The following is a 22476-nucleotide window of genomic DNA, read 5'->3' as shown; positions in this document are numbered from 1 at the left end:
CAAATAAAAATTACAGAAACTCAAAAAAAAAAAAAAATGGATGAAGCCCAAAAGAAGAAAAAAGAAGGTGGAGGAGGTGGTGTGCGCAAACACATTTCGCATTGCTATGATTCATCTTCCGTTTTGTTGATTTTTCTATCATTATTTTTATTATTATTATTTTTTTGTTTGCCTCCACTTCGGGTAGGCAGCCACTGTGTGAGCCACCACGCTGCTCTCTCTCTCCTTCCCTCATAAATACGCAGAGTCCCAATCCACCCCCCCCCCCCTCCCCTCCTCAGTCAAATTGCGCTCTGGATCCCCACTCCCAGTATTAATCCCTAAGCCACTCACTTTCTGCCCCCGTCTCCCTCAGTTTTACCTTTTTGCTTTTTATTCCGTCCTTCTTTTGCTCTCCTTCTTTATTCCTTTCTTTACCTCCCTCGCCGCGTATGTGCGCGTGTCGTCTTGTTTAATTCCCATTTTTTTGTTTTCGTTTCGTGTTGTGTCGTTCCGTTTTCGTTTTTTTCGTCACGTTTTCTTCGTCTTTCGCAGCCGCCCGCACCGAACGTGCGCGTCGCGCCGTGGGAAGACAACGGTAACAGACATAAGGAAGTAGAGAGCAAGAAGGACGGTTGTGCCTCCGTAGCGGGCAACCACACACGAGCGTAAAGATAAGGAGGGGGAGAGAAAGTAAAAGAGAGAACCGCAAACGAACAAAACGAGGAAAAAAAAACTGTAAAAAGGGAGAGGCTTAGAAAGATATATATATCTTAAAAGAGTGGAGGGAAAGAGGAGGGGGGAGAAGGAAGGAAGGAAGGAAGGAATACGAAAATGACTGCTAACAGAGCGGTGGTGAAGGTACCGCTCTCACACAAATCGTACAACTCACACATGTATGCATGTATATATACACATCTATGTATACTTGTGTACACGGCGAGATATATATATATATATTAGTTTTTTTTTTTAAAAAGGGAGGGGGTGGGAAAATAGAGAGAAAAAAGGACATAATAATAATAATGAGAACAGAAGGAAGAAAAAAAAAATGGGGAAAAGGGCCAGAAACACACATGCACACATGCACAGGGCTCCTTTGGTCACCCAGACATATGTACGTCGTACACATCCACCACACACACCTCCTCTCTCTCTCTCTCTCTTTTGCTTTACTCGTCCTCATCACTTTGCCTCAATCGTGCGTTCTCTCTCTCTCTCTCTGTGTATGTGTGCGTCTCTCTTAAGCGTGGTCCACTTTGTTTTTATTGCCTCGTCACTGGATTTGTCTTTTCTCTTGCACTTTTGTTGTTGCTATTGTTTTTTTTGTTTTGTTTTGCGGTTAATCGTGAAGGGAAATACCACCTGTCTTGATGGCACGTATTTGCTTTTCCCCTCACTCCCCTTCTTGTTTCCTTCCTCATTACTTCAATTGATTGGGCGTCGCCAACCATCACTCCCGCCCCTTCCACACGAACTCGTCGCCTGGCAACTCATAAAACCTTTTCTTCTCTCACACACACACAGAAGCACACTGAACGGCAGAAACCAGTAGAGGTGGCAATGGATGTTGCCGCGCCAATTTTTGCTTCTATTTATCGTGAAGTTGTTCTCGTATCTCTCTCTCTCTGTTTCGTTTCTCAGCAGTACTTGTTGGAATCCATTGAATTGCATTTGTCCTTCTCCTTTCCCTTTTGTTTTTCTTTGTTTGTTTGTCTCACGTCCTCATTCGTCGTGGCCGTTCGCTGCGCACGGCCGCATTCCCCGTATCACCGGTGCAGATCTCCACTTACACACTCGCTAACTAATTGTGCCCTTCACTGCCGCGTGCCTGCCAGCATGATGGTGGCCGTGAGGGTAATGACTGCCGTTGCCGCCCGCGCCCCGCACACCACCGTTGCCGCCACTGCCATTATGCTTGACCACGGCTCCACTGTTGTTGTTGTTGTTGTTGTTGTTGTTGTTGCCACCACCGCTGCTATTGCCGTGGTTTTTCGCACCGCAGCCGCCCATGTTGTTTTTGACAGCATTGGTGCTGGAGCCGCCCAGGATGTTGTTGGATGCGTTGGTTTGGTTGGCCTTAAAACGCACGTCGTAGATGCGCAGCGCGCGTGTCACAGGCTGCAAAATTGCGTGTGACTGCCCCCCTTGAAGAAGGGCACCTGCAGCAATAGGCGAGTCCGCGCCACTCTGCCCGTTTGCTGCGATTCCAGGAAAAAGCATACGGCAGCTGTTTGCGGCGCTGTTTGTGGCATTGGTGTTGTTAGTAACTTTGCTCTCCGCTGTTATTTTCCCTGCAGCAAACATCGGTGATGACGCACTGCCGCCTACAAGCGATGACGCCGCACTGCCGCCACAGATCAATGGGCTCTTGTGCGGAGCCACACTCTGGGATTCACTCCAAGACTGCGGCAAAACGGCATGTCGCTGCTGTTCGCAGATGGCACGAAATTCCCCGTCCGTGACCTCACCCACAGCGAGCTGCGTCGTGGCGTAGCATGTGTCACCAACCGTGATGGTGCGTGTTGCAGGAGTCACAGTGGACAACACCGCCATTATATGTGACGGGGGCTGAAGCCGCAGCTCACACTCGCGGCAGATGTGTATGTTATTGCAGTCCTCTAAGTAGCGGCAACGATGAGAAAGATGCAGACGACAGATAAGTTTAGCAGGAAGATCCAAGACTAACTCTCGATCGTCGGTATCGTTGGCTGTGGGTTTGCCAGTGTTTGTATCTGTTTCCCCCGCAGTGTCCCCGGCATCTACTGGCCGGGTGTTGCCTTCTTCTTTTGAGAACGGTTGGGAATTGTGCCGCTTCTTTGGCGGAGGCACACTGTGTGCCATAAAGCGCAGCAGCCCCACCGTTTGAGCCACACGTTTTGTAGGAATCAAGTCGCTTGCGTCATTGTCATTGTCCCCACTCGTGGAGTTACTGTTGCCGTTGTTGTTCACAACGCGAATGTACTTAAAACGACTTGTCAGGACAGATGTGTCGTTTGGATCGTCGTGCAATCGACAGCACGTCGGCGCATGTAGCGCCTCATGGCGTAGCTGCGGGATGGCGCAGGGAAGTACATGCGCCTGCCTGCACCACTGGTGACGACAACGCCCCTCCAAAAATGAGATGCAAAGGGAAGGCACAGTCCCTGTGGTCGCTGTGGCTTGAGTGGGTACAAGCTGCGAGAGTGGCACGCGCAGCTTGCGCGTGAGCGGATCAAGCACCCAAATCCATTTATCATCCTCAGTAGTCGGCTCAGCAGGATCCTTGCGCACATGCACCTCCCCATCGTCATTGCCGCCGCTGTTCATGACGATATTGTTGCTGGTATAGTTGCTCTCCAAGGGGCCGCCTTGAATGGACGCCTTGGCTGAGCTGCTCGTTGAGTTGGGCAAAAAAACACTGCTGCCGCTATTGTTGTTGCTGGCGTGCAGGACAGTGCCTTGGCCATCGTCGGTGGTGTTCCATGCTGCTCGTGGCTCACTGACAATGGAAGGCCCGTAACTTAACTCGGGCATAGTGATATCTCTCCTTATTATTTTGTTTTTGTTTTTCGTTATGTTGTTGTTCCCTTGCTGGGTCTCCTGTTTCTATTTGCCTCCCGCTGCTGCTGCTGTCGGTGCTCCGCTTCCCGCCTCTCTTCTGTAATGGATGCTCCTGTGCACGTGGAGGGAAAAAATGTTGCTGCCGATATATGTTTTTATTACTTTTTCTCTCTCTCGTTCTCCACTGCCGCCTTTTCCTTCTCTTCCTCCCTCGTGTCTCCTGCCTCCGGCTACCGTCGCCGGTTTGATGACAACTCCGCGTATCCCCACCCGCGAGGGTCAAAGCCTGTTGTGCCTTGTATGTTTTATTTTATGCGGCCCTTTTCGTCCTTTTCTGTTGTTGTTTTTCTTTAATGTGTCTCTTTTTCTTTTCTTTTTGATTTGTTCAGGCTGTCGCTATAGCCCCTACGGCACACATATACACAAAGAAAGAAAGTGTGTGAGAGAGAGAGAGACGCACCGAGTGCGAAGAGGGAAAGAAAGTCATGAGGAGAAAAAAAAAGGGGTGCGAGGCAAACACGTTATTTGCGTGTTCATTGAGTTATATGGGTTTTATTGATGCTGCTACTTTGCAAGCAAACTGGCATGAGTCAAGAGCGGTGGTGATTCACACTGCGTATGGGAGGGAGAAAGAGAGCGACGTCGAGGGTGGGGCAATACGTGCGGGTTGGCGTCGGCTCCGCCCTCCCACTCGCCCCTTTTTTCCTCCCGCGTGGCGGTTGGCCGCAGCAAGGCGCATGCCACACATGCACGGGAGCACTACACACGCACACACGCATAGGGGGGAAAGCAAGCCTGCGGGGATACACCATGAAAAGAAAAGACACAAATCGCTGCGGTGTACCGCCCCTTCCTTCGCCACTTACATAAGACGAGCAGCGGAGACGCGACTGTGGACCCCCCTTCCGCTCCCTCACTTGTTAGTGTTCTCAGTTGTTTTTTTTTAAGTTTTTCTTTTCTAGGTACGTGTGTGTGTGTGTGTGTATGCTTCCTTGTTTGTTTCTTCTCTTCTCGTCGCTTGTCGTTCTTTTTTCTTCTTCTCCCTTTGTTTCCTCCATTGCGCATCTTTCGTGAAACCGCCTTCCGTACATCACCCACCCCGCTACTTGTCTTTTACCTGCTTGCGTGACTGCGTTTGGAGAGAAGGGGAAGGAGGTAGCCAACACACGCGAGTGTTTCCGCACACACCCATACACAACTCCATCGTCCTTCTCCACATACACAAACCACTACAACATCACAGCCTGCTGCGCCTGTGCGGCAGATATATTGTGCAGCATCCGCTCCTTCACGATGAGGTGTGAGGCCTTGTCCAGGAGCGCAACACTGCGCTCCACCGCCTCGTTCCAGCCGTTGATGACTTCCGTCGCGTTTTTTTTCGCTTCAAAGACCACCAGACCGTCCACGCGGTCCATCTTCGCGTAGAGAGTCTTGGAAGCCACCATCATCATGAGGAACTCCTCCGTGTGTTCCGGGGTAAGGCCAACCAGCTGGGCGAGGCGGTCTAGGCGCAGACGACGGTAGAAGCGAGAGACGACGAGCAGGTCGTGCTCGCTACAGCGGCTTCGCAGTAGCAGCTGACGGTCCTCGTGACCCGCAAGTTCCGGGTGATTTTCGCAAAGCGTCTCCACTTCATTGGTAACCTTCTCGCGGATAAGCTCAATGCTGGTAAACCGCTGCAGCAAGTACTGCAGTTGCGGGATATCCTCCAGCTGCTTCTGCAGCGCCGTGGTGATGCCCTGAATGGCGGCATTGCGCTCGGCAAACTTCGTGGCAGGTGAAAAGGCGGTGCATTCCGCAAGATCCTCCAACGCCTTTGGGGTGGCGTGCTCGGCAATAAGATAGTTCACCGCCATGCTGCTGAGAGCAGCGAGTTTGGCGGCCTCCGCGGTCTCTGTGAGGTACGTCTCATACCAGCAACGCGCCACGTTGAAGTATGACTGACGCTGTGTATAGTACCGGCGCATGAGTGCAAAATAAGTCAACTTGGCGTCTTGTGATTCTGGACGCGCCAACGCTCGGTGATTGATACGCCGTGAGACAAGCGGTGTATGCTCGTAGTCCTCCAACTCCAGGCAGAGCCGAATAAGCCGATTGAGCGCCTCAAGCTTTTCTACACGTGGCATGTTGGTGATAGTTTCAACATGTAGACCCCTCAGCAAGTCACACGCCGCACGCTTCTGTCCCTCGCTTTCCATGAGTTTTGCGAGATCAATGGCAAAGCGTACGTGCTCGAGCTCCACGTGAATCTTGCTGTCTGTCAGGTGTACAACCCGCTCAAGCACCTCCCTGCGGCGCTCCTTCGACAGCGAGCCGTCGGTCAGCATCACCGCACACTCCGCAATCATTGCGCTTTGCGTCAGCTTCGTCTGCCCACGCTTCCGCATGAGTATCTCAAGCACATCCAACATCTTGGCATAATCACCTTGCACGCGATACACGCGGATCACCTCCACCGCGAGCCGCTGGGTGGAAATCGCATCCCCACCGAGACGAGCAATCTTCTCAAGAGCTAGTAGCTCATCAACAAGTTCGTTTAGGCCCTTGTTGGTGCTACGCAGGAGCACAGGGATAGTGGTGGCATTGACCCTCTCAAGGAGGGCTGTGGCTGCTTCGCTATGGTCCTCCACTTTTTTAAAGCTGGCCCCTCTCCACTCATCTACGTCTGCCATGCCTTCTGCTTCTTCTCAGGGTAAACGTCTCTGTGTGTATATATTATATGACAAATAAGTCTGTGTGTATCTACCTGTTGGCCGCCTCTGTGATGCTGTTGATGTTCTGTTTCTTCCTCGTTGCACCGGTTTCCTTCCCGCAAGGTGTTTGCGTAAGCCGGTGTTCTGCCTCGGCTCACTCACCTATTATCCTACTCTACTCTCCTATTTTTGTTGTGATTTGATTGCTTGCTTGCTTCTCGTTGCGTGCAAACAGAGTCACTGGGGATCCTTCAAGAAAGCAGAAGAGGCGAAACAAGGCAGAGAAGGTTCCCCCATAGTGGATGCAAAAAGAAGCGGGTGCGGTGCCTCACGCACACCACGAACAAGTGCACATGCCCATGCAAATAAGTCTCATTTGTCGTTGTTTTTCTTTTTTCGATTATTTAAACTTAAATGACATCCGCTGGGGATTTTTTCTTTTTTTCATGAGTGCGTGCGTGCTTTTAAACGGAAGAAGTTTGAAAGGGTCCCTGTATAGTGGGAGGCGCAGCAGTTTGGGGCGCCTCGCGTAGCCCTCTGTCAAGGCAAAGTGGGAGGGAACTTTTGAGCGGTCCTCAACGTTTTTTTTTCTTTCGTTTCCTCTCCTTTCTCCCTTTTTATGCTCTCGCCTTGTTTTGCTTTTGCCTTTAGTTGCCCTTGAGCGGGGAGGAGGCCGCTACGTTTCCTCCGTGCCCTAATGAGTGCGTTCAGCGGGCGGCGGCGGCGGCGGGGTGTACCAGGGCGGACTCGTACTCCGTGAAGGCAGCATTCGCGTGCGCTTGCTGTCCCCGCAGCATCCAATCCGGCACCAAAGGAGGCGCTGCAGTCACCTCCTCACTCTGCAGGAGGTGTGCCCCTTCCCCTTCCCCATCGCTGCGGCTAGCGTCCTGTTGTCGCAGGGGGGCAACGGCCTGGAGGTGACGCAAGGCCTCCCTCACAACCGCACTGTGCTCGTTGTGCCTCCACAATAAATGCTGCGTCCATGTATTGGGGGCATATTTGGTGCGCAGCGCACGCTCCACCCGCAACTCCGCTGGCGCGTTAAGAAATTCGGCCTCCGCTGCATTTACCTCTTCGTTCGCAGTGGGGTCGCCGCTGCTATACGCCGTCCTGTGATTTGTTGCCTCAGCGCCAAGCACATGGTTAGCCAGTCGACTGCGCACGACGCTCTCAAGCAGAAGCCGCCCACGTGCGGTGTGGTTTACTATCAAGTGGCCCGTCGCCCGTGAGGCCCGCAGCAGCAACGCAGTGACCGCCACGTCCTCAGGCGAGAGAAGCGCGCCCACCTGACGAGCAAGTGTGATGATGTGCAGCGCCACGTCCGTAACAGCGGTGACCGCCGTTCCGTAGAAGAGATGTGCCACCTCGCTTGGTTGCGTGGAGACGCGGAGGGCGCCAGCGACGTGGCTGAAGAGCAGCCGAAGGCCTTCTTGGCTGAACAGCCGAAGCGCTCGTCGGAGGTGCCGCGGGTTCCAAGTGACGGCAAATGGTGCGAGACCCCCCACGGTGTTATTCGCCCCGTCCAGCAAATACTTCAAGCCTCGCGTGGCATTATGCCACTGTTTCACCAGCCGCGTATGCACAAAGGGCGCGGTCTCAATAGCCAGTACATTCACAACAACATTGCTGCTGCCGCCGCTGTTGTTTTCCCTTGTTGCTTTTTGCTGCGAAAGCGACGCTGCTAACGCGTAGTGCAGACGGATGGGCTCCCACTGCCCCCCAGATGAAGAATGGGTAAGCAAGGCCAACCCCCTCTGGAAGTCGGCGGCAGTATTCTCATGGCTGCCGTCATTGTTGTTGATGTCATCCTCGTTATCACCGTCATTATCGTCCGAACCCAGCGCCCCCGCCGGCGCGACAGTGGGAAGGGCGGTGCTGCACGGCTCCGGAAGGGAACGCCATGTTGCGTTCCGGAATACCTCCTCCGGATATGGCCCCTCCTGCAACGGCAGCTCTGCATACTCCAGACAACTCCACCACGAGGACTCGCTGCTGCTCACGATGCTGTTCGTGGCCGTGTCGTGGTGTCCGCCAGCATCGGTCCCACGATGAGGGCGCCTCACAAGCACAACATGTGTCTCTTTTTCCGCACAATACATCGTTGCCAGCGGCACCTGTTGCGCCGCCATCCGCAATGGCTCAAAGGGAATACAATTGAAAGGGCTCTCAGACGGTGATGAGGATGACGAGGCTGTGGATGACTGCGAAGGCACAAGACACGCAATCTGAAGTGCAAAGGTTGTCCTTTTATTAAAAGAGAGCGTCAGGGAGAGAATGTGTGGACCAGCAAACTCGGCCCGCTCCACCGTCGCCCCTGCAGGCAGTGAAATAGGTTGTGGCCTGCTCGCCGTCATTGCCGCATTCTTGTCCATAAGCTTCATGACATAGCATGTGGAGCTGCCCGCCGCAAACACAGCCGCGTGACAGTTTGCACCCCCCGTTTCCGTCGTTATTGCACTGGAGAGCACCAAACTGCTGATGCTGCTGTTCCGCGCCGCCGTCAGACGCTCATCGACAAACACCTCCTCCGAGGTGACCTCAACCTGCGGATCAAACGCCACCGTGACACGAATAAGTCGACCAGCACCCGTCAGAAGCAGACACGACGTCGCTGAGAGGGCCTGAAGGCTGCAGAAGCCTTCGCCTTCGAACGTTGTCCCGACAAGGTGGGCGCCTGCCAGGAAGGAGCGCCACTGACGATTCTCTCGCTTTGCCACACGAGGAACATCCGCCTTGGACGCAACGTAAAGCTCCCTCCTGCCTCTCTGCGTGCTACCGCCCTCAACAATAAAGGCGACGGTATGCGCACTCAGGCAACACACATCACACACGCGTCGTCCGTCGCCTAATGCGTCCGCGCGGACAGCCCACTGCAGCGCCCACGTGTCGCAGCGGAAGACGCCCACAGAGAAGAATAACGCGTGCGAGGAGGTGTCTGCAACGTGCGGGAAAACAAGTGCCACGTGCTCTCCAGCCGGATTTGCACTTGCGTCAGCGTCCGCGGCGTTCCGCCCGCTCATCTTTTTAGACGTTGGGAAGGCGCTCCATGACATCAGCGGCGGTGGCTGCGCAGCACCGGTGGGATGAACTGCCTGAATCGTCGCCGGCGGGCGCCTTCCGTACATGTCCAGAAACGACCCTCCGCAGGCCACGCGGCCGGTGGGTGACAATTGCACGAGGGACATTCAACAGACCGCGCCTCGCTTGTGTGCCGCTTCCCAGACCCAGCAAAAACGAACACAACGCAGCAAATTCCAAAAAGTGTGCGACTCTCCGTCTTCAAGAGCAGCGGGAGTTACAAAACGGGGTGTGTGCGTGTGTGTGTGTAGCTTCTTCCTTCCTTGCCTCCTACCTTTGCGCTACCACACAGAGAGGCGTACGCAGCAAATTAACAGGGTGACAGGAGAAGGGGGAGAGACGAGGCTATGCATGCAAGTAACAATGAGGAAGAAGGCAAACGAGAAAGAAAGAGAAAGAGTGACATTGCCAAGTTCACCACCTTCCCGGAAGAAAAAGAAATAGACGCATGCGGCAATAAACGAAGGCGGGGAGGAAGACGAAACCAAACATAAAAAAAATAATAATCGAAATCACGTCGTCAATATTCGTTCCTCCTCTCATTCCTAAGTTCGACCAGTCACTCGCCATCCCACATGTGGTGGAAACGAAGGGGCATGTGGCAGCGCAGAGCAGCAAACTTGACAAGAAAAAAAAAAAAAGTTAGTGGAACGAATACAAAGGGAGACGTCAAACCGCCAGAAATAAAAGGAAAGTCACCCACCCGACAGCAACTCACGTCGTTGTTGTTGTTGTTTTTTTTTGCCTCGTGTCTCGTCTCTTTTCGATCGCCGCGGCTTCGATTCTCCTCCTGCTCCTTCCGGCTGGCACTGCTCAGCAGTGTCCACACCCACCTGCCCTCACACACACGCACACAACGACTGGCGGGTTCCAACAGCCCCCGGCTCACTCTCACTGCCTTTCCCTTCGTTTCCTTTACTCTTTGCCCTGCTTGCCCGCTTCCACGCCACCGCCTCCTCCTCCGCCTCTCTTCTTCCTCTTCTTCTCATACCGGATCTGGCGCCGCCTTATGTATATATTATTTTCCCCCTCACTACCCCACTCCCTTGATATTTCCTTCGTTGTCTTGTATTGTACTAATGTTTCCTTTCTCTAGCCATCTTTGCTTCATCCGCAACAATGTGACCGTGAAGCTCGCTCTCACCCTATCCACGCATTCTGCCCACGCTGCGGCTCCACGACACACGTGTGATCACATGCATTTATATATATCGTTCTTATCCCTATGCATTCATCACCCACACGCGTGCACGCGGGGGTCCCCCATCTACTCTACGAGAATAGCATCAGGAAGGCAAGCATGAGGGCAAACAGACCGATAGCCTCCGTCAGGGCAAATCCAAGAATGGCGTAGTTGAACAGCATCTTCGTCAAGTTCGGCTGCCGCGCGCAGGCGACAAGCAGGTTGCCAAAAATGGTACCAATGCCGAGGCCAACACCTGCGAGTGCGATGGCGGCAAGGCCGGTGCCGACGTAGTGCAGACCCTGCACAGAAATGGCTACGGTCGACGCCCTACGCACCACCAGTGACGTAGACGAGGGAACCGCAACGGCCACGCGGCGCGCGACAGGCTGAAGAGCGAGACGGCGCATCATATTTTCAAGTTTCTTTTAGTAAATATATCTGTGATTGTGTGTAAGAAACCGTGACCTTTCCGTTTTTTTTTCCCCAGTAAATTCGCAACAGCTAATTTGGGGGATAAAGAAAAACAAAACACAAGTGGAGGCGGTGAGGTGGGGAAGAGCAGAGTTGGAGCTCATGAACCTCAGTCGTTAGCCGAGAGAAGAAGCCATGCAAGGAAAAAGAAAGCCCCGTCATCATCCCAGGGATGCTATCCACAACGTGCAAACAGAAGCAAAAAAGGAAGCACCAGACACACTCACTCCCTCGCTCGCTCCTACTCTCTCTCTCTCCCTCCTCTCTCTCTCTCCCTCACACACACGCATGCCACGTACACAGAGAAAGAGAGAAAAATTTCACTCATACACGCTCACAAACGTGCGCGTCCAAGATGTGTGTGGATGCGTGTGTGTCATCCCTCACCTTATTTGTTTTGTACACTAGTCCCAAGGCTGCTGCGCTACCCACCATGTGCGTCAGCGCCCTCCACTCTATTGGGGGCTGGCATCCTCGCCCTCATTTGCTGTGGGCGCACTGCAACCTCTCTTATTCACCACTTCCGCCGTCCAGACGGCATCCGCAACCACGTCGTGGCCGAACACGTACCTCATGTCCACGTACGACTTGCCAAGGCCGAAACCACCGCCAAACGCCGTCACCACAATGCGTGGCCCGACGGCGCGAAACACAACGAGCGAAAATGCGGTGCCACTGAGAAAACCTAAGCCACCCACTCTGAGGGTATTATCAATGACGTACCGCCACTTCTCCGCCTCCGTGAGGGACTCCCGTGGAAGCAGCACCCTCCCACTTGCCACTGTCGATACCCGTGTCGTCATCTGGTGAGTCCGAAAAGTGGTCCGCCCCACACCCTTTACTCCTGTCACCTCCTGCAGCACACACTGCCTCTTCCCTAACGGCCCCACTCACCTAACTGTCAAAGCGTTTTCTTATTCTTTCTTCGTTGCTGATGGCTTCCCCCTTTGTTTTTCCCCCTTTTTTTTCCTTTGCGAATTATCCTTTTGTAAACAAAAAAAAATCCGTCGAAGAAATGACCCATAAATTTGAACAAAAAACAGCGCGGGGACCTGTAGCTGCAGCACCAACGCCACCATACACCATAGTGACGTGTTACTAGTCGCAGTAGCAGTGCAGCTAGGACGGCTTCGAGAGGAAAATAAGTGCAGGACGTCAAATACATCCGCGCAGACAAAAACAAGATAAAAACAAAAAAAGAAAAGAGTAAGCACACACATGCATAAACGGACTTCTGCCAAGTGAAGCCAAGAACGCATCGCTTCCACCGCTCACCTCACTTCTTCTTCGTCTGATGGCGGAGGGCCTCCTCCATCTTGGCACGCCGCTTCTTGGCGGCCTTGAAGTTGCCAAGGCGCTTCTTGCAAAACTTGAGGGCACGCTTGTCCTTGCCAACGCGCAGCAGCTCCTGCACGCGTTTCTCCATGGGCGAGAGGCCAACGAGGTCCGTGATGATCGCCTTCACCGCGCGCAGCTTCTTGTGCGGAAGAGCGTAGCGGTCGTTGGAGGACGGGGCGCGGGCGCGGCGGGTAGTCTTGTGGCCCTTGTTAAAGCCGGCGATGATGCCCGTCCGCGGCGCGGGGGCCTCTGCCTTTGGAGCCTCTTTCTTCACGGCGGGCATGCTCTTCTCTTGCGCAGGTGCATTCAGTGTCACAATACAGTGTAGATGTGTGTGCACGACACAAGAAAAGAAGAATATGAAAAAAAAAAGGGTGGTGTATGAAAGGAGAAGGCCAGGAAACTATTCCCTGCAAACATCCATACATCGGAAAAACACCAATCTAATAACAAATTCCACCGCCAACGCCGCCAGTAGCTGCAGCAGTAGCAATGACTGCTTGCCCATCACACAACAGGACAACGCGAGCAAAGAAAAGAGGGAATGGTTCTCAAAACAGCAAATACGGAGTTTAACTCTTGGTTTTCTTTGAACACAGGGAAGTAACATCAACGTCAAGTACGTAAAAGCAGTGGTCGCACTGCCACGCCCTCACTAAATTGCTCCCGCAAGCGTCCTTCAATGGTTTCCGCAACCGACACATCCGCCACATGCTCCCGCACAAACTCCAGCCACTGCTTACGTGGCAGAGACACACAGTTTAGCATTTTACGCTTGTACATCATATCCATCCCCAGGTCCCAGACACTGCACCCGGCAGTGCGCAACGCCTCTCCGGTGACCGCCAACTGCAGGGTCCCTGATCCGCTTGAACTGTACGCTCCCGTCATGGAGCAGTAAATATCCCCAACAATAAAGCCAACCTCAGTGGATATGAGATCGCCCTCATTTACCGCGTCACCCTCGGCAAAGTTACACACCTGTTCGTTGCTGTTGGTTGCATTCTCACCTGGGTCAGAAGGGTAGCGATGGCGGCAGACGGCGACAACGACAATTTTGGTGCGATAACTGTCCTTGTTGAAGAACATGTGGATAAGGCAGGCACGAAGGGCGCGGCACATCCAGTTTTCGCCGTGCTGTGCCACAATCAGCGAGAGCGCAGGGACGATATCTTCATTGCGGTTGATAAAAACATCAAACGACCTCGTGCGAGTGCTTTCGTTGCGACCTAATAAATATTTTTTGGAGACATGCAGCATCTCAACTACAAACTTTCCCTCCTTATCGTCACTGCTCATAGGAAAGCCCTTGACAGGCGGTTGCAGCTGCGTCACGCACCGCTCATGATGCAATTTGGGAGCGAATAGATAGTGGTCAGCGTCAACTAAGATCGACATGGGGAATATACCCCGTTGACACGCCGCATCAACCAGGAGAGGAGAAAACAGAGGCGAAAAGCCAAATTCATTGTGGCTCCCCATTCTTGAAAGCCGCTTCGCAAGCGTGTCCATGTCTGCGGCATTTTTCACTGGCGGGTAAAACCTGGAAAGCAATTTAACACCTTCGGAGGTAAGTGGAAGAATGGTGCACACATCGTTGCGGCTGGTGGCGTCCCGCACCTCCTGCTCCATGTCTACCGCGGGAAGATCATCCCCGCCTTCCACACGAAAGTGCTTTCTTGTATGCCGCATTGCGCAAAGACCTCGTTAGGGAGGCCCAGAGAGGAGGAATTGCCAACGACAACCTCCTTCCCCTCGGACGCGTCCACGGTGCAATAACAATAACAACAAGAAAAAAAAAGAATATGATGGACAAGAATAGAAAATGAGGGAAATAGGAAAAAAAAAAAAGGTCACAATAAAAAGGGAACGTAAGTGCTACCAAGAAAGCGGGCACAACAAGTCGTCGCCGTAGTAGTGGCGACAGCACTGCCTTAACGCCAGTTCCGCACATCCGTTTCACCCCGACGATGATCAATGCCGCGACCAAAAAAAATGACCTTCACGCCGATCACCTCTCACTCTCCTCAGCAGACCTACAGATAAGCGCACACACCAATGCGTGAGCCACTGTCCCTGCCCTCTTTGCGAGAGTGACGATTGGACAGTGATCAGCTGCCAAAACGATACAATGTTTGCCGGGCATGTTGGCCTTCGCTACCAATTCAACGACGCAACTCACAAAGTAGGCGGCAGCCATGCCACAGGCACTACAAGATGTGTTTGCCCCGAAGCGCTGCAGAGGCGGTAGTCGTTGAACCAACACCAGACAAGGGGGAAAACATTGACAGATATATCAGGACAATCGTTTCCTCCACCTCCGGCCGCATAGTCTATAGCGGTGTCAATACTACTCCTCAATGAAGGGCAAGGCTCAGATCGCGAGATTTGGCCCTCCCGTCTCTCACCACTAATGACTCCCGCACGTGGCGTTGCGTAAACCGTGTCATCCAGCCTCCAACACTCGGGACCGACGCCATACCACCCGACAGAAAGTGCACGTAGCCACATCGCTCGAAGGTGTTGGCTGTGATGACCGTCACCCGCGACAGCCATGTGAGGCGTAATGCGGATCACTCATTGTCAAACACGGCGGGGGCGGCATGGGGACCACGCACCACGCCCCAAAAGTTGGCGTAGTGCACCTCAGTATCCATCAGGCCACGAAGCTCTTCCACCTTTCTATCATCCCCGGCGGCAAAGAAAAACTCGGCGATCGTCAGGTTATCCCGCAAGGTGCCGCTCGGATCATCCACAAGAAGTTTCAGCTTTCTAACGTTGTACGACACTGTGGGACCCCACCTTTTGCAGTCCCTGCTTCCTAAAACGCGTCACCTCCCACAGGGAAGTCAACGGTGTCTGATTAATTAGGTATATATGTGAGATGCCGAAGGGAGCGCGCCAGCGCCCCACCGCGTTGCGTTGCGTTCAACCCAAAGTTAGAGAATACGAAAGCACGCAAGAAGGGGGGAATGACGAAAATACAGAAAATAACAACGGTAATAATGATACATTCAAGATGCTGCGCTGCCTCAGTGAAGCAAAGAAATACAGGATGCAGTAGAGCGCTCAACAGGCATTGAAACAACAGAGCGACTTCCACTTCTGCCTTGCCGCCAACAGCAACACCTGCACTCACCGTGCCCCGTCATCATGGCCAGCAGCCACCTTTCGTTTCTTGCACCATGTCACGCCGATTTGGGAAGTTTGGCCAACGCGGCCTCTACAACCGCCTTCAGTGCCTCTGTCTGTGCTGTGGGTGCGAGTGGCTTCCACTCTATCTTCCCCGCCTTGTCCCTTGGGACGCCGCGGCCCACCGTCGGATCGTCCTCAAAAATTTCTCCCTCGTCGTCAAAGACAACGTGTCCCTTCGACATTATTTATGGCTTTAGTGAGCCGAAGCGCTTGGACGCTAACAAGAGTAGTGGTCGTAAATACATATATCGCGAAAAAAGACGAGAAAAACAGTAGGAAAGAAAAAGAAAAAAAGGTGACAAGAAAAGGAAGGGAAGAAAGAGGCGTCCATCCATCCCAAACCCAAGGGCGGTCGGTGCTGGTACACAGAAGGCAGCAATGATGATGGCTTACACACAGCGGCACAGAGAAAGCAAAGGAGAAAATGTCATCTCAAAAAACAAAAAAAAAAAGATAGATAAAAAACAAACAATAACATGTACAACGGCTTCCTGCAGACGGTGGGCTTTATCAACCCCACTGCCATATACACATACTCTCTCTATAGGAACCCTTATACGTCTGCTCCTTCCATGCCGCCCTAGTTTACCTTTTTTGTTTGTTTCTTAGAGGTAGTGAAGAGGGAGTTAACGGTGTCTCTTGTTTGAGTGTCGCCCCACTTTTTCGCTGTCATCTCCCAGAGCACACGCTCAGTTAGTTGGCCACATACGTTGTTGCTCCAATCTCCACGTTGCCTTCTTTTTCTTCTGTTTCAATTTATTATGACTTCTTCGTTTCCTGTGAAAAGTTACGTCTCGACTGAAGGCCAAATAAAAATTCGTCCTCCAACCCCTGTCACCCCCCAGCCTCGCATGCCGAAGCCTCCACACTCCCACTGTTCACGGAGAAAGAAGAGGAGCAGCAGGAGGGAGTGGCGGGCGACCCGGTGTACACCGGTTGCTGCCTCACCCTTTTTCTTCCTCACACTGCACCTCTGCGTTATTTACGCTTTCCTTTGCTTTTTGATCCTTTACTCTTCACCTGGCCCTGCGTCAATACAACAACGAGGAAGCCCCCTAACCCTTCCTCTCCTCAAACCATGCGGCGACACTCACGGTGTCTGTTGTTGTCTCAGTTCCGCCCACACACCCCAGACGCATGACTCTTGCTCTACTGCTGGGAGAGAAGCAAGACGCATGACGTCGCACACAAAGAAAGGGGATGCATCCAATATGCAAAGGGTAGGTGAGTAGATAGCTGGGCACAGGTGAGCAATAAGGAAAGAAAACAAAAAAAAACACCACTGCATCATGACACGCCCAAATGCATAATAAGAGGAGACACAATAGGCGCAAATAATAATAATGGTAAAAACATCTAATTATTTCACTCCTTTCAATTTTCCACCTTGGTGGTCTTGTTTCACTGGCTTTCTTTTTGCTTTCCTCCCCTTTCCACAGCTCCCTTTCCGTCGTTTCATTGCGGATTTCGTCACAGTAAAAATAATACCATTACGGCTGCTCTCAGAGAATCCACACACTCAAGACGAAGAGTGAGCACAATACGGTATTAAATAAAAGCAAGTAAAATGTAAAACTAGATACATCTAAAGGCGTCTGACAGACGAGGCCACCACCGGTGAGTGGCGCCTCACGATTACACTTCCTCCAATTTTCGTAGCGTTACTTCCTCCGTTTACGTTACGGTTGGCGTGCGATTCTAATGCAACCCCACTAGAAGAGGCGACCCGCACACTTGCGTAGTTTGGCCGGCCTACAGGAGAACCGCGGCGGGAACCTTGTGGACCGTTTCGGAGCGAAGATCGCTGCACCACGGATGGTGGCTCGCCCGTCTTATTGGCATCCCATGCAGACACGACCCCACGACTAGGCTGTGATCGATGCGGAGCAATGTTTTTGTAGCTCGACGCCCGAGCTGAAGGTGCAGAGGCGACAGAGGAGACGCTTCCGCCAAGTGACGTTGGACTACCGGTACGCATCAAAGAGGTGCGAGCCACCCGTGGGGCTCCCAGGTTAGACGCAACTCGCAACCTAGAAAAATTATTATCGGCTACCGTCGCAGATGAGGGGCGTTGGGCAGGACGAGTCGGCTTAGCATCATGCGTAGGCGCCGGAAGTGGAGAGCCTTTACGGTATTTGTGACTGGAGGTAAGCGTCGCGAAGGGTGATCGTCCCGGAGGGTGAATCGTACTGGGTAGTGCAATGTGGCGAGTCTCTGCCCCTGCATGAGCGCCTCCCTCCAACGTGGAGCACCCAGTTGCCGTACGCGCCGTCAACGACAAACTAGGACCATCCAACCCGGAGGCGCTGCGGCCCATTTTTGACTCCGAGCGAACAGTCAGTTCCTGTCGACCGCGTGGATTGGTGCGTGGGTCAGACTCTACACGGCGGGTGCAGGGAGAAATGCTGCGGCTCATGATACCGCTGCGGCTGTGCCAGCTACGCAAAGACACGGAACCGTGAAACCCAAGAAAGTGGTTGCTTGAGTCGAGCTGCTGCAACGACTGTACATTCACAACAGGTGCACCATCTTCTGAGTCCACGTGCGTTCCTTGCTTTGTGTCGATGAACACAATGCGTTTGCCCTTTCTTCCCTTTGCTTTTATGCCCGCGTCACTGGGTTTCATCGAAGTTCCAAATTCTACTTTGCTTGTACAAAACTTGTACAAGCTATTACGTCCCTGCATCTCAAAGGTTAGTCCATTAAGCAAGGTGTTGCGCAGCATCCACTGATCATTATCTAATCCAAACTGAGAGTCGTCGACGTCCGGGTCAAACACGTCGTGATCTACGCAATTACGCTTGGCAAACATACGCAGCTGCCGCAGGAAATGTGGTCTGATGCACATATCTTTGTGGGCCATCTCAAGGAAGGCAAGGGCATTATCAAGCTTCCAGCCATATTTTACGATGAAGTACGCCGCTATCAGCGCTGGGCTGCGTGACACACCAAAATGGCTGTGCACCAACACACAGTAGCCGGACTCAATTGCCTCATCTATAAAGTGCACCGTGCGTTCAATATTCTCGTCGGCGCTATCAAACATCACGGCGGTGCATATGGAGCCTGTGGTGTCCCTCCACGGGAAGGTGAGGTACTTCACCCCGTCGTGCACAAAAAGGTCGGGTAGCTCCCCACCAGCGCAGTTAATGATGTGTGTGATTTTGTTCATCTCGATGAAGTCGCGGTCCTGCGAGGCGATCACATTGCCGACAAAAATGCCATCCTTCACGCGAACGGCGATTAACTCCTGCATGCCCAACCACAAGCCCCCTACAAAACCCAAATGTGCCTCTACAAAGTAAGGATAACAACCAGAAGAGCCCACGCAGCAAAATAAAAAAAAAGAAAAAAGAAACAGAATAAGGCAATTGTATTCTTTTTCCTGTGTGATTTTGCTTGCTTGTTTTTATTCGTTTATAATGATAAGAACTTGGTGAAACTCGCCTTCGCTATTGAGATATATATCCTTGACTGTGCCCCTGTCCTTTTCCCCTCACTTCTCCCCGCTATTTTTTTTTTCTTATATATATATATATTTGCAGCTACTGGGACTATTCCTTTGTGCGTGGCCGGCGGGAAGAAGTCCTGTAAAACTTGCTGTTGTAAGGGTGGTAGCACAGGTGCTCAAGTTCGGCCTTAGGCCGACGACATGGCGCAAGAAGAGAGAGAGGAGAGAAACGAAACAAAAAAACAAAAAAAAAATGAAGTGAGGAAAAGTGAAAAGTAAGGAGAAAACAAACAAACAAAGAAAAAAAAACAGAGCCTTAATATATATATATATATATATTAATAGTACTAGTAGTGGTAAATACAAAACTTTTCTTACAAAAGACAGTGCCACACAAAAGGTTCTTGTTTGGCCGGCGAAACCCTTCAAATAGCCGCGTGGCGCATCACAGTGCATTTATTTATCATTAAGGTGAGTTAATTTGTATGTATGGCGGTCATCTTGTTGGCCGAGACGCATGCGTGGTGGGTCGTGTGCTGCCTTTTTCATTCCGTTGTTGTTGTTTTTTTTTTAAAAAAAACCTTTTCTGCCGTTGCTTTTTTCCTTTCTTGTTGTATTAATTGTTCCAGTCGCCTATTTGTGTTCGCTTGCTCCGACTCTCTCGCCCTGTACGACCAGCTGCTTGCATTTCTTAGTTGTCGCCGCAATTGTCTCGTCCCTTCCTTCATTTTTTTTTTTCCTCTTTCCTCCTCCTCCGCCACACGGCCGCTGTCACCGTAGCTTGTGCCTTATTCCGCCTTATTTTTAGTTTTCCTGTGCGCTTGCTCCGAGGCACGCCGACCTCAGTGCCTCCCCTTCTTGGCTTTCTTCTTGGACGACGCTTCCTCTTCCTGCTTCACCTCGTCATCCTCGCTGTGCTCCAGCTCAGGCTTGTGTGGAACCTTGTTCGCCACGTCCTGCGTGTCCATCATGTAGAAGTAGTTTCCGGCGTTCTTCTGCTCCCGGTCCTTCACGGAGTCCAGCTTGTTGATGCGTGGACGGAAATTGGTGGGGTCGCGACGAAAGGTGATGTCAAGACTCTTCAAAAATTTATTCATGCCCTCCAACAGACCGCAGGGAGTACATGCCCTGCAGTCCACCGCCGGCGTCCCCTCGTACACAATCACCCGATCTGCCAAATACGTTGCCATAATAAAGTCATGCTCCACAATGAAGGCAGTACGTTTGGTGTGCATGATAAACCGCTTAATCACACGGGCGGCAATAATACGCTGATCCGAATCCAGGTAGGCACTTGGCTCGTCAATCAAATATATATTTGCCGGTGTTCCCAACGCAATACACAAACCAACTCGTTGAAGCTGGCCCCCGGAGAGGTTTTGTACCTCCTGATCTAGAAGTTCCTCAATTGTCAAGGGCTTCAGTACATCTGTCTGGAACTGTGGGTGACTGAAAGCGTCGTAAATCTTCGTCTGCAGAAGATCTTTTACGGTACCTTGGAACTTTGGCGCAATCTTTTGAGGTTTATAGCTGATTGAAAGTTGTGGCACCTCTGCGTTGTTGTCTGGCTTTTGATGACCGGCCAACATGCGAATAAAGGTGGTTTTGCCGCAACCGTTTTCTCCAAGCAGCACAATAATCTCAGAATCCGAGAACGTTCCAGGTTCTACGGTCAAGGTGAAGGATCCCAGCTTTTTCGTCATTGCAGGATAGCTGTTTTGAGCGCTGCGTTTAGTTATCTCGTCAAAGTCGTCAACAATGCGGAAGGTGAGACCTTCCTCACGAAAGCGGAGATTCTCCGTTGGGACAAAGCCATCCAGAAAAACATTAATGCCTTCGCGAACACCGTAGGGCATTGTCACGACACCGTAAATGCCAGGAACACCGTATAATACGCAAACAAAATCAGACATGTAATCAACGGCAGAAAGATCATGTTCCACAACAATCACATAGTTATCCTCCTTTAGCAGGGATCTTATAACTCGGGCAGCTGTCAGGCGCTGGCGCACATCCAAGTAACTAGAAGGTTCATCAAACATGTAAACCGCGGCACTTTGAACACATAAAGCAGCAATTGTAAAACGTTGCAGTTCACCACCAGAAAGTTTGTCAAGTTCGCGATCCGCAACATTATTAAGATCAAGCAACTTCATAAAGTGATCCTTCATGCCGCGTTGATCCGACTTTGCGAGTAGCTCCCCCACCATGCCTTTAGTAGCTTTGGGAACCTGATCCACGTACTGCGGTTTTAAAAGAACGCGCAATTTATCTTCCAACATGTGCTGAAAATATGCTTGATGCTCCGAACCACGAAAATAACGAAGTATATCCTCCCAACTTGGCTCATTACGATAGCGGCCAAGATTGGGCTTAATCTTCCCTTTTAGAATAGACAACGCCGTAGACTTACCTGTTCCATTTGCCCCAACAAGCCCCAAGACTTGCCCTGGACGAGGGAGAGGCAAGCGATGAAGTTTAAAGCTATTAGGGCCATATCGATGCACAGTGTCTTTTTCAAGATTTGATGGCAAGTTAATGATGTGAATGGCGCCATAAGGGCACTTCTTCACACACAATCCACAACCTATGCATAATTCCTCGGAAATCTTAGAGATCACAGATTTCCTTTGTACCTCAATACACAGCTTCCCTTGAAGATTAACTGGACAACACTTGCTACACTCAAAACTGCATTTAGAAGGCTTGCACCTGTCAGGATTGACAACGGCAATACGAGTCAGTTTTGACCGCTCCTCTTCCTGTCGATTTTTGGGAGGCATTTTATTACCTAGAATATGCACCTAAATGAAGCCCTTTCCCCTATTCCGACAAAAAAAAATGCACCAATGAAAAACTACAAGCTTGTTTCTGTGTGCGCCCATAATCCAAAACTCAGATGTGATTCAGCCAGCAATCACACATTCATAACATCACAGAAAAAACAATTCAAAAAACATATGTCATAATGTCTGAGTTGGTTGAAGGGTCATGAAGTGGTAGTCTTTAGAGACCGCCGCAACTTCCAGACCCCTCTGCGTGAAGGATTTTAGCAGTAGTGAGAACTTGGGGTGGAAAAGTTCAAAAGGAACTGCATCAATTGCATCCCCACCCACCCAACATTACTTGATTACAAACAAAAGTCAGTTAACTGACAAAGAATCAGGCAACTCAAAGAAAACTGATTGTCACCCATTTAACACCATCTGAATATATATTCTTTCTAAAGGCCCATTTTAGGAATGCAACTTGTGTGCATCAATTCCATGAAGAAAAATCTCTAAAACATGCAGTCATGTAACCCATTACTTTTCAGTTTAGATGCGCAGTCGGCACGGGACCGTCGGAAGCATCAAAAATAGATGACCAAACTTGTGTGTTCACCTCTCCGCTGCTCATCAACACCACTCTTTTCTTCTCTATATTCTCCACTAGACGTTGTCGGTATTATTTATATGTTTTTTTTCCTATTCTTTGCTTGCCTTTTTATGTGACCAATTGTTTTCCTTTTCTTGTATTTGTTAGAAATAGGGGGATACATT

The 22476-nt window shown here is 51.3% G+C and overlaps 11 protein-coding genes and 1 pseudogene across 11 annotated transcripts, besides 21 other annotated features; 1 reads left to right on the top strand and 11 right to left on the bottom strand.

The window, feature by feature from the left end:
- Positions 1 to 136: 136 nt before the first annotated feature.
- Positions 137 to 164: a microsatellite.
- A 274-nt stretch (positions 165 to 438) lies between these two features.
- Positions 439 to 518: a sequence feature (A-rich).
- A 244-nt stretch (positions 519 to 762) lies between these two features.
- Positions 763 to 806: a microsatellite.
- Positions 807 to 873: 67 nt separating this feature from the next.
- Positions 874 to 939: a microsatellite.
- A 185-nt stretch (positions 940 to 1124) lies between these two features.
- Positions 1125 to 1223: a sequence feature (GA-rich).
- Positions 1224 to 1282: 59 nt separating this feature from the next.
- Positions 1283 to 1318: a microsatellite.
- Positions 1319 to 1653: 335 nt separating this feature from the next.
- Positions 1654 to 1685: a sequence feature (GA-rich).
- A 94-nt stretch (positions 1686 to 1779) lies between these two features.
- On the bottom strand, positions 1780 to 3495 carry TraAM80_04977 (uncharacterized protein; the record flags this gene model as incomplete). Its single annotated transcript, XM_029381875.1, has 1 exon — positions 1780 to 3495. The coding sequence occupies one exon, from the start codon at positions 3493 to 3495 to the stop codon at positions 1780 to 1782; it is 1716 nt and encodes a 571-aa protein (XP_029238337.1).
- A 223-nt stretch (positions 3496 to 3718) lies between these two features.
- Positions 3719 to 3753: a microsatellite.
- Positions 3754 to 3948: 195 nt separating this feature from the next.
- Positions 3949 to 4005: a microsatellite.
- Positions 4006 to 4488: 483 nt separating this feature from the next.
- Positions 4489 to 4509: a microsatellite.
- A 242-nt stretch (positions 4510 to 4751) lies between these two features.
- TraAM80_04976 (19S proteasome regulatory subunit) lies at positions 4752 to 6194 on the bottom strand (the record flags this gene model as incomplete). Its single annotated transcript, XM_029381874.1, has 1 exon — positions 4752 to 6194. One exon carries the CDS (start codon positions 6192 to 6194, stop codon positions 4752 to 4754), a length of 1443 nt encoding a protein of 480 aa, XP_029238336.1.
- Positions 6195 to 6414: 220 nt separating this feature from the next.
- Positions 6415 to 6444: a microsatellite.
- Positions 6445 to 6922: 478 nt separating this feature from the next.
- Positions 6923 to 9400, bottom strand: TraAM80_04975 (uncharacterized protein; the record flags this gene model as incomplete). Its single annotated transcript, XM_029381873.1, has 1 exon — positions 6923 to 9400. The coding sequence occupies one exon, from the start codon at positions 9398 to 9400 to the stop codon at positions 6923 to 6925; it is 2478 nt and encodes an 825-aa protein (XP_029238335.1).
- Positions 9401 to 9522: 122 nt separating this feature from the next.
- Positions 9523 to 9542: a microsatellite.
- Positions 9543 to 10011: 469 nt separating this feature from the next.
- Positions 10012 to 10035: a microsatellite.
- A 152-nt stretch (positions 10036 to 10187) lies between these two features.
- Positions 10188 to 10279: a sequence feature (GA-rich).
- Positions 10280 to 10565: 286 nt separating this feature from the next.
- TraAM80_04974 (ATPase subunit 9) lies at positions 10566 to 10889 on the bottom strand (the record flags this gene model as incomplete). Its single annotated transcript, XM_029381872.1, has 1 exon — positions 10566 to 10889. The coding sequence occupies one exon, from the start codon at positions 10887 to 10889 to the stop codon at positions 10566 to 10568; it is 324 nt and encodes a 107-aa protein (XP_029238334.1).
- Positions 10890 to 11172: 283 nt separating this feature from the next.
- Positions 11173 to 11228: a sequence feature (GA-rich).
- Positions 11229 to 11405: 177 nt separating this feature from the next.
- On the bottom strand, positions 11406 to 11753 carry TraAM80_04973 (uncharacterized protein; the record flags this gene model as incomplete). The annotated part of the gene is made up of 1 exon (XM_029381871.1): positions 11406 to 11753. One exon carries the CDS (start codon positions 11751 to 11753, stop codon positions 11406 to 11408), a length of 348 nt encoding a protein of 115 aa, XP_029238333.1.
- A 372-nt stretch (positions 11754 to 12125) lies between these two features.
- Positions 12126 to 12154: a microsatellite.
- A 72-nt stretch (positions 12155 to 12226) lies between these two features.
- On the bottom strand, positions 12227 to 12571 carry TraAM80_04972 (ribosomal protein L36; the record flags this gene model as incomplete). Its single annotated transcript, XM_029381870.1, has 1 exon — positions 12227 to 12571. The coding sequence occupies one exon, from the start codon at positions 12569 to 12571 to the stop codon at positions 12227 to 12229; it is 345 nt and encodes a 114-aa protein (XP_029238332.1).
- A 332-nt stretch (positions 12572 to 12903) lies between these two features.
- On the bottom strand, positions 12904 to 13980 carry TraAM80_04971 (uncharacterized protein; the record flags this gene model as incomplete). The annotated part of the gene is made up of 1 exon (XM_029381869.1): positions 12904 to 13980. The coding sequence occupies one exon, from the start codon at positions 13978 to 13980 to the stop codon at positions 12904 to 12906; it is 1077 nt and encodes a 358-aa protein (XP_029238331.1).
- An 81-nt stretch (positions 13981 to 14061) lies between these two features.
- Positions 14062 to 14094: a microsatellite.
- A 372-nt stretch (positions 14095 to 14466) lies between these two features.
- TraAM80_04970 (uncharacterized protein) lies at positions 14467 to 14844 on the bottom strand (the record flags this gene model as incomplete). Its single annotated transcript, XM_029381868.1, has 1 exon — positions 14467 to 14844. One exon carries the CDS (start codon positions 14842 to 14844, stop codon positions 14467 to 14469), a length of 378 nt encoding a protein of 125 aa, XP_029238330.1.
- A 597-nt stretch (positions 14845 to 15441) lies between these two features.
- On the top strand, positions 15442 to 15759 carry TraAM80_04969 (uncharacterized protein; the record flags this gene model as incomplete). Its single annotated transcript, XM_029381867.1, has 1 exon — positions 15442 to 15759. One exon carries the CDS (start codon positions 15442 to 15444, stop codon positions 15757 to 15759), a length of 318 nt encoding a protein of 105 aa, XP_029238329.1.
- A 158-nt stretch (positions 15760 to 15917) lies between these two features.
- Positions 15918 to 15958: a microsatellite.
- Positions 15959 to 16540: 582 nt separating this feature from the next.
- TraAM80_04968 (hypothetical protein) lies at positions 16541 to 16757 on the bottom strand (annotated as a pseudogene).
- Positions 16758 to 17068: 311 nt separating this feature from the next.
- TraAM80_04967 (putative dual specificity protein phosphatase) lies at positions 17069 to 18739 on the bottom strand (the record flags this gene model as incomplete). Its single annotated transcript, XM_029381866.1, has 1 exon — positions 17069 to 18739. One exon carries the CDS (start codon positions 18737 to 18739, stop codon positions 17069 to 17071), a length of 1671 nt encoding a protein of 556 aa, XP_029238328.1.
- Positions 18740 to 18816: 77 nt separating this feature from the next.
- Positions 18817 to 18849: a microsatellite.
- A 293-nt stretch (positions 18850 to 19142) lies between these two features.
- Positions 19143 to 19243: a microsatellite.
- A 10-nt stretch (positions 19244 to 19253) lies between these two features.
- Positions 19254 to 19273: a microsatellite.
- Positions 19274 to 19776: 503 nt separating this feature from the next.
- On the bottom strand, positions 19777 to 21717 carry TraAM80_04966 (ATP-binding cassette sub-family E member 1; the record flags this gene model as incomplete). The annotated part of the gene is made up of 1 exon (XM_029381865.1): positions 19777 to 21717. One exon carries the CDS (start codon positions 21715 to 21717, stop codon positions 19777 to 19779), a length of 1941 nt encoding a protein of 646 aa, XP_029238327.1.
- Between the last annotated feature and the right edge of the window lie 759 nt (positions 21718 to 22476).

The sequence above is a fragment of the Trypanosoma rangeli genome, assembly GCF_003719475.1.
Source record: "Trypanosoma rangeli strain AM80 chromosome Unknown Tra_15.4_contig_00153, whole genome shotgun sequence".
Classification (NCBI taxonomy): domain Eukaryota; phylum Euglenozoa; class Kinetoplastea; order Trypanosomatida; family Trypanosomatidae; genus Trypanosoma; species Trypanosoma rangeli.
The sequence above is the reverse complement of the archived record's forward strand: the minus strand, read 5'-3'. Positions and strand labels throughout refer to the sequence as shown.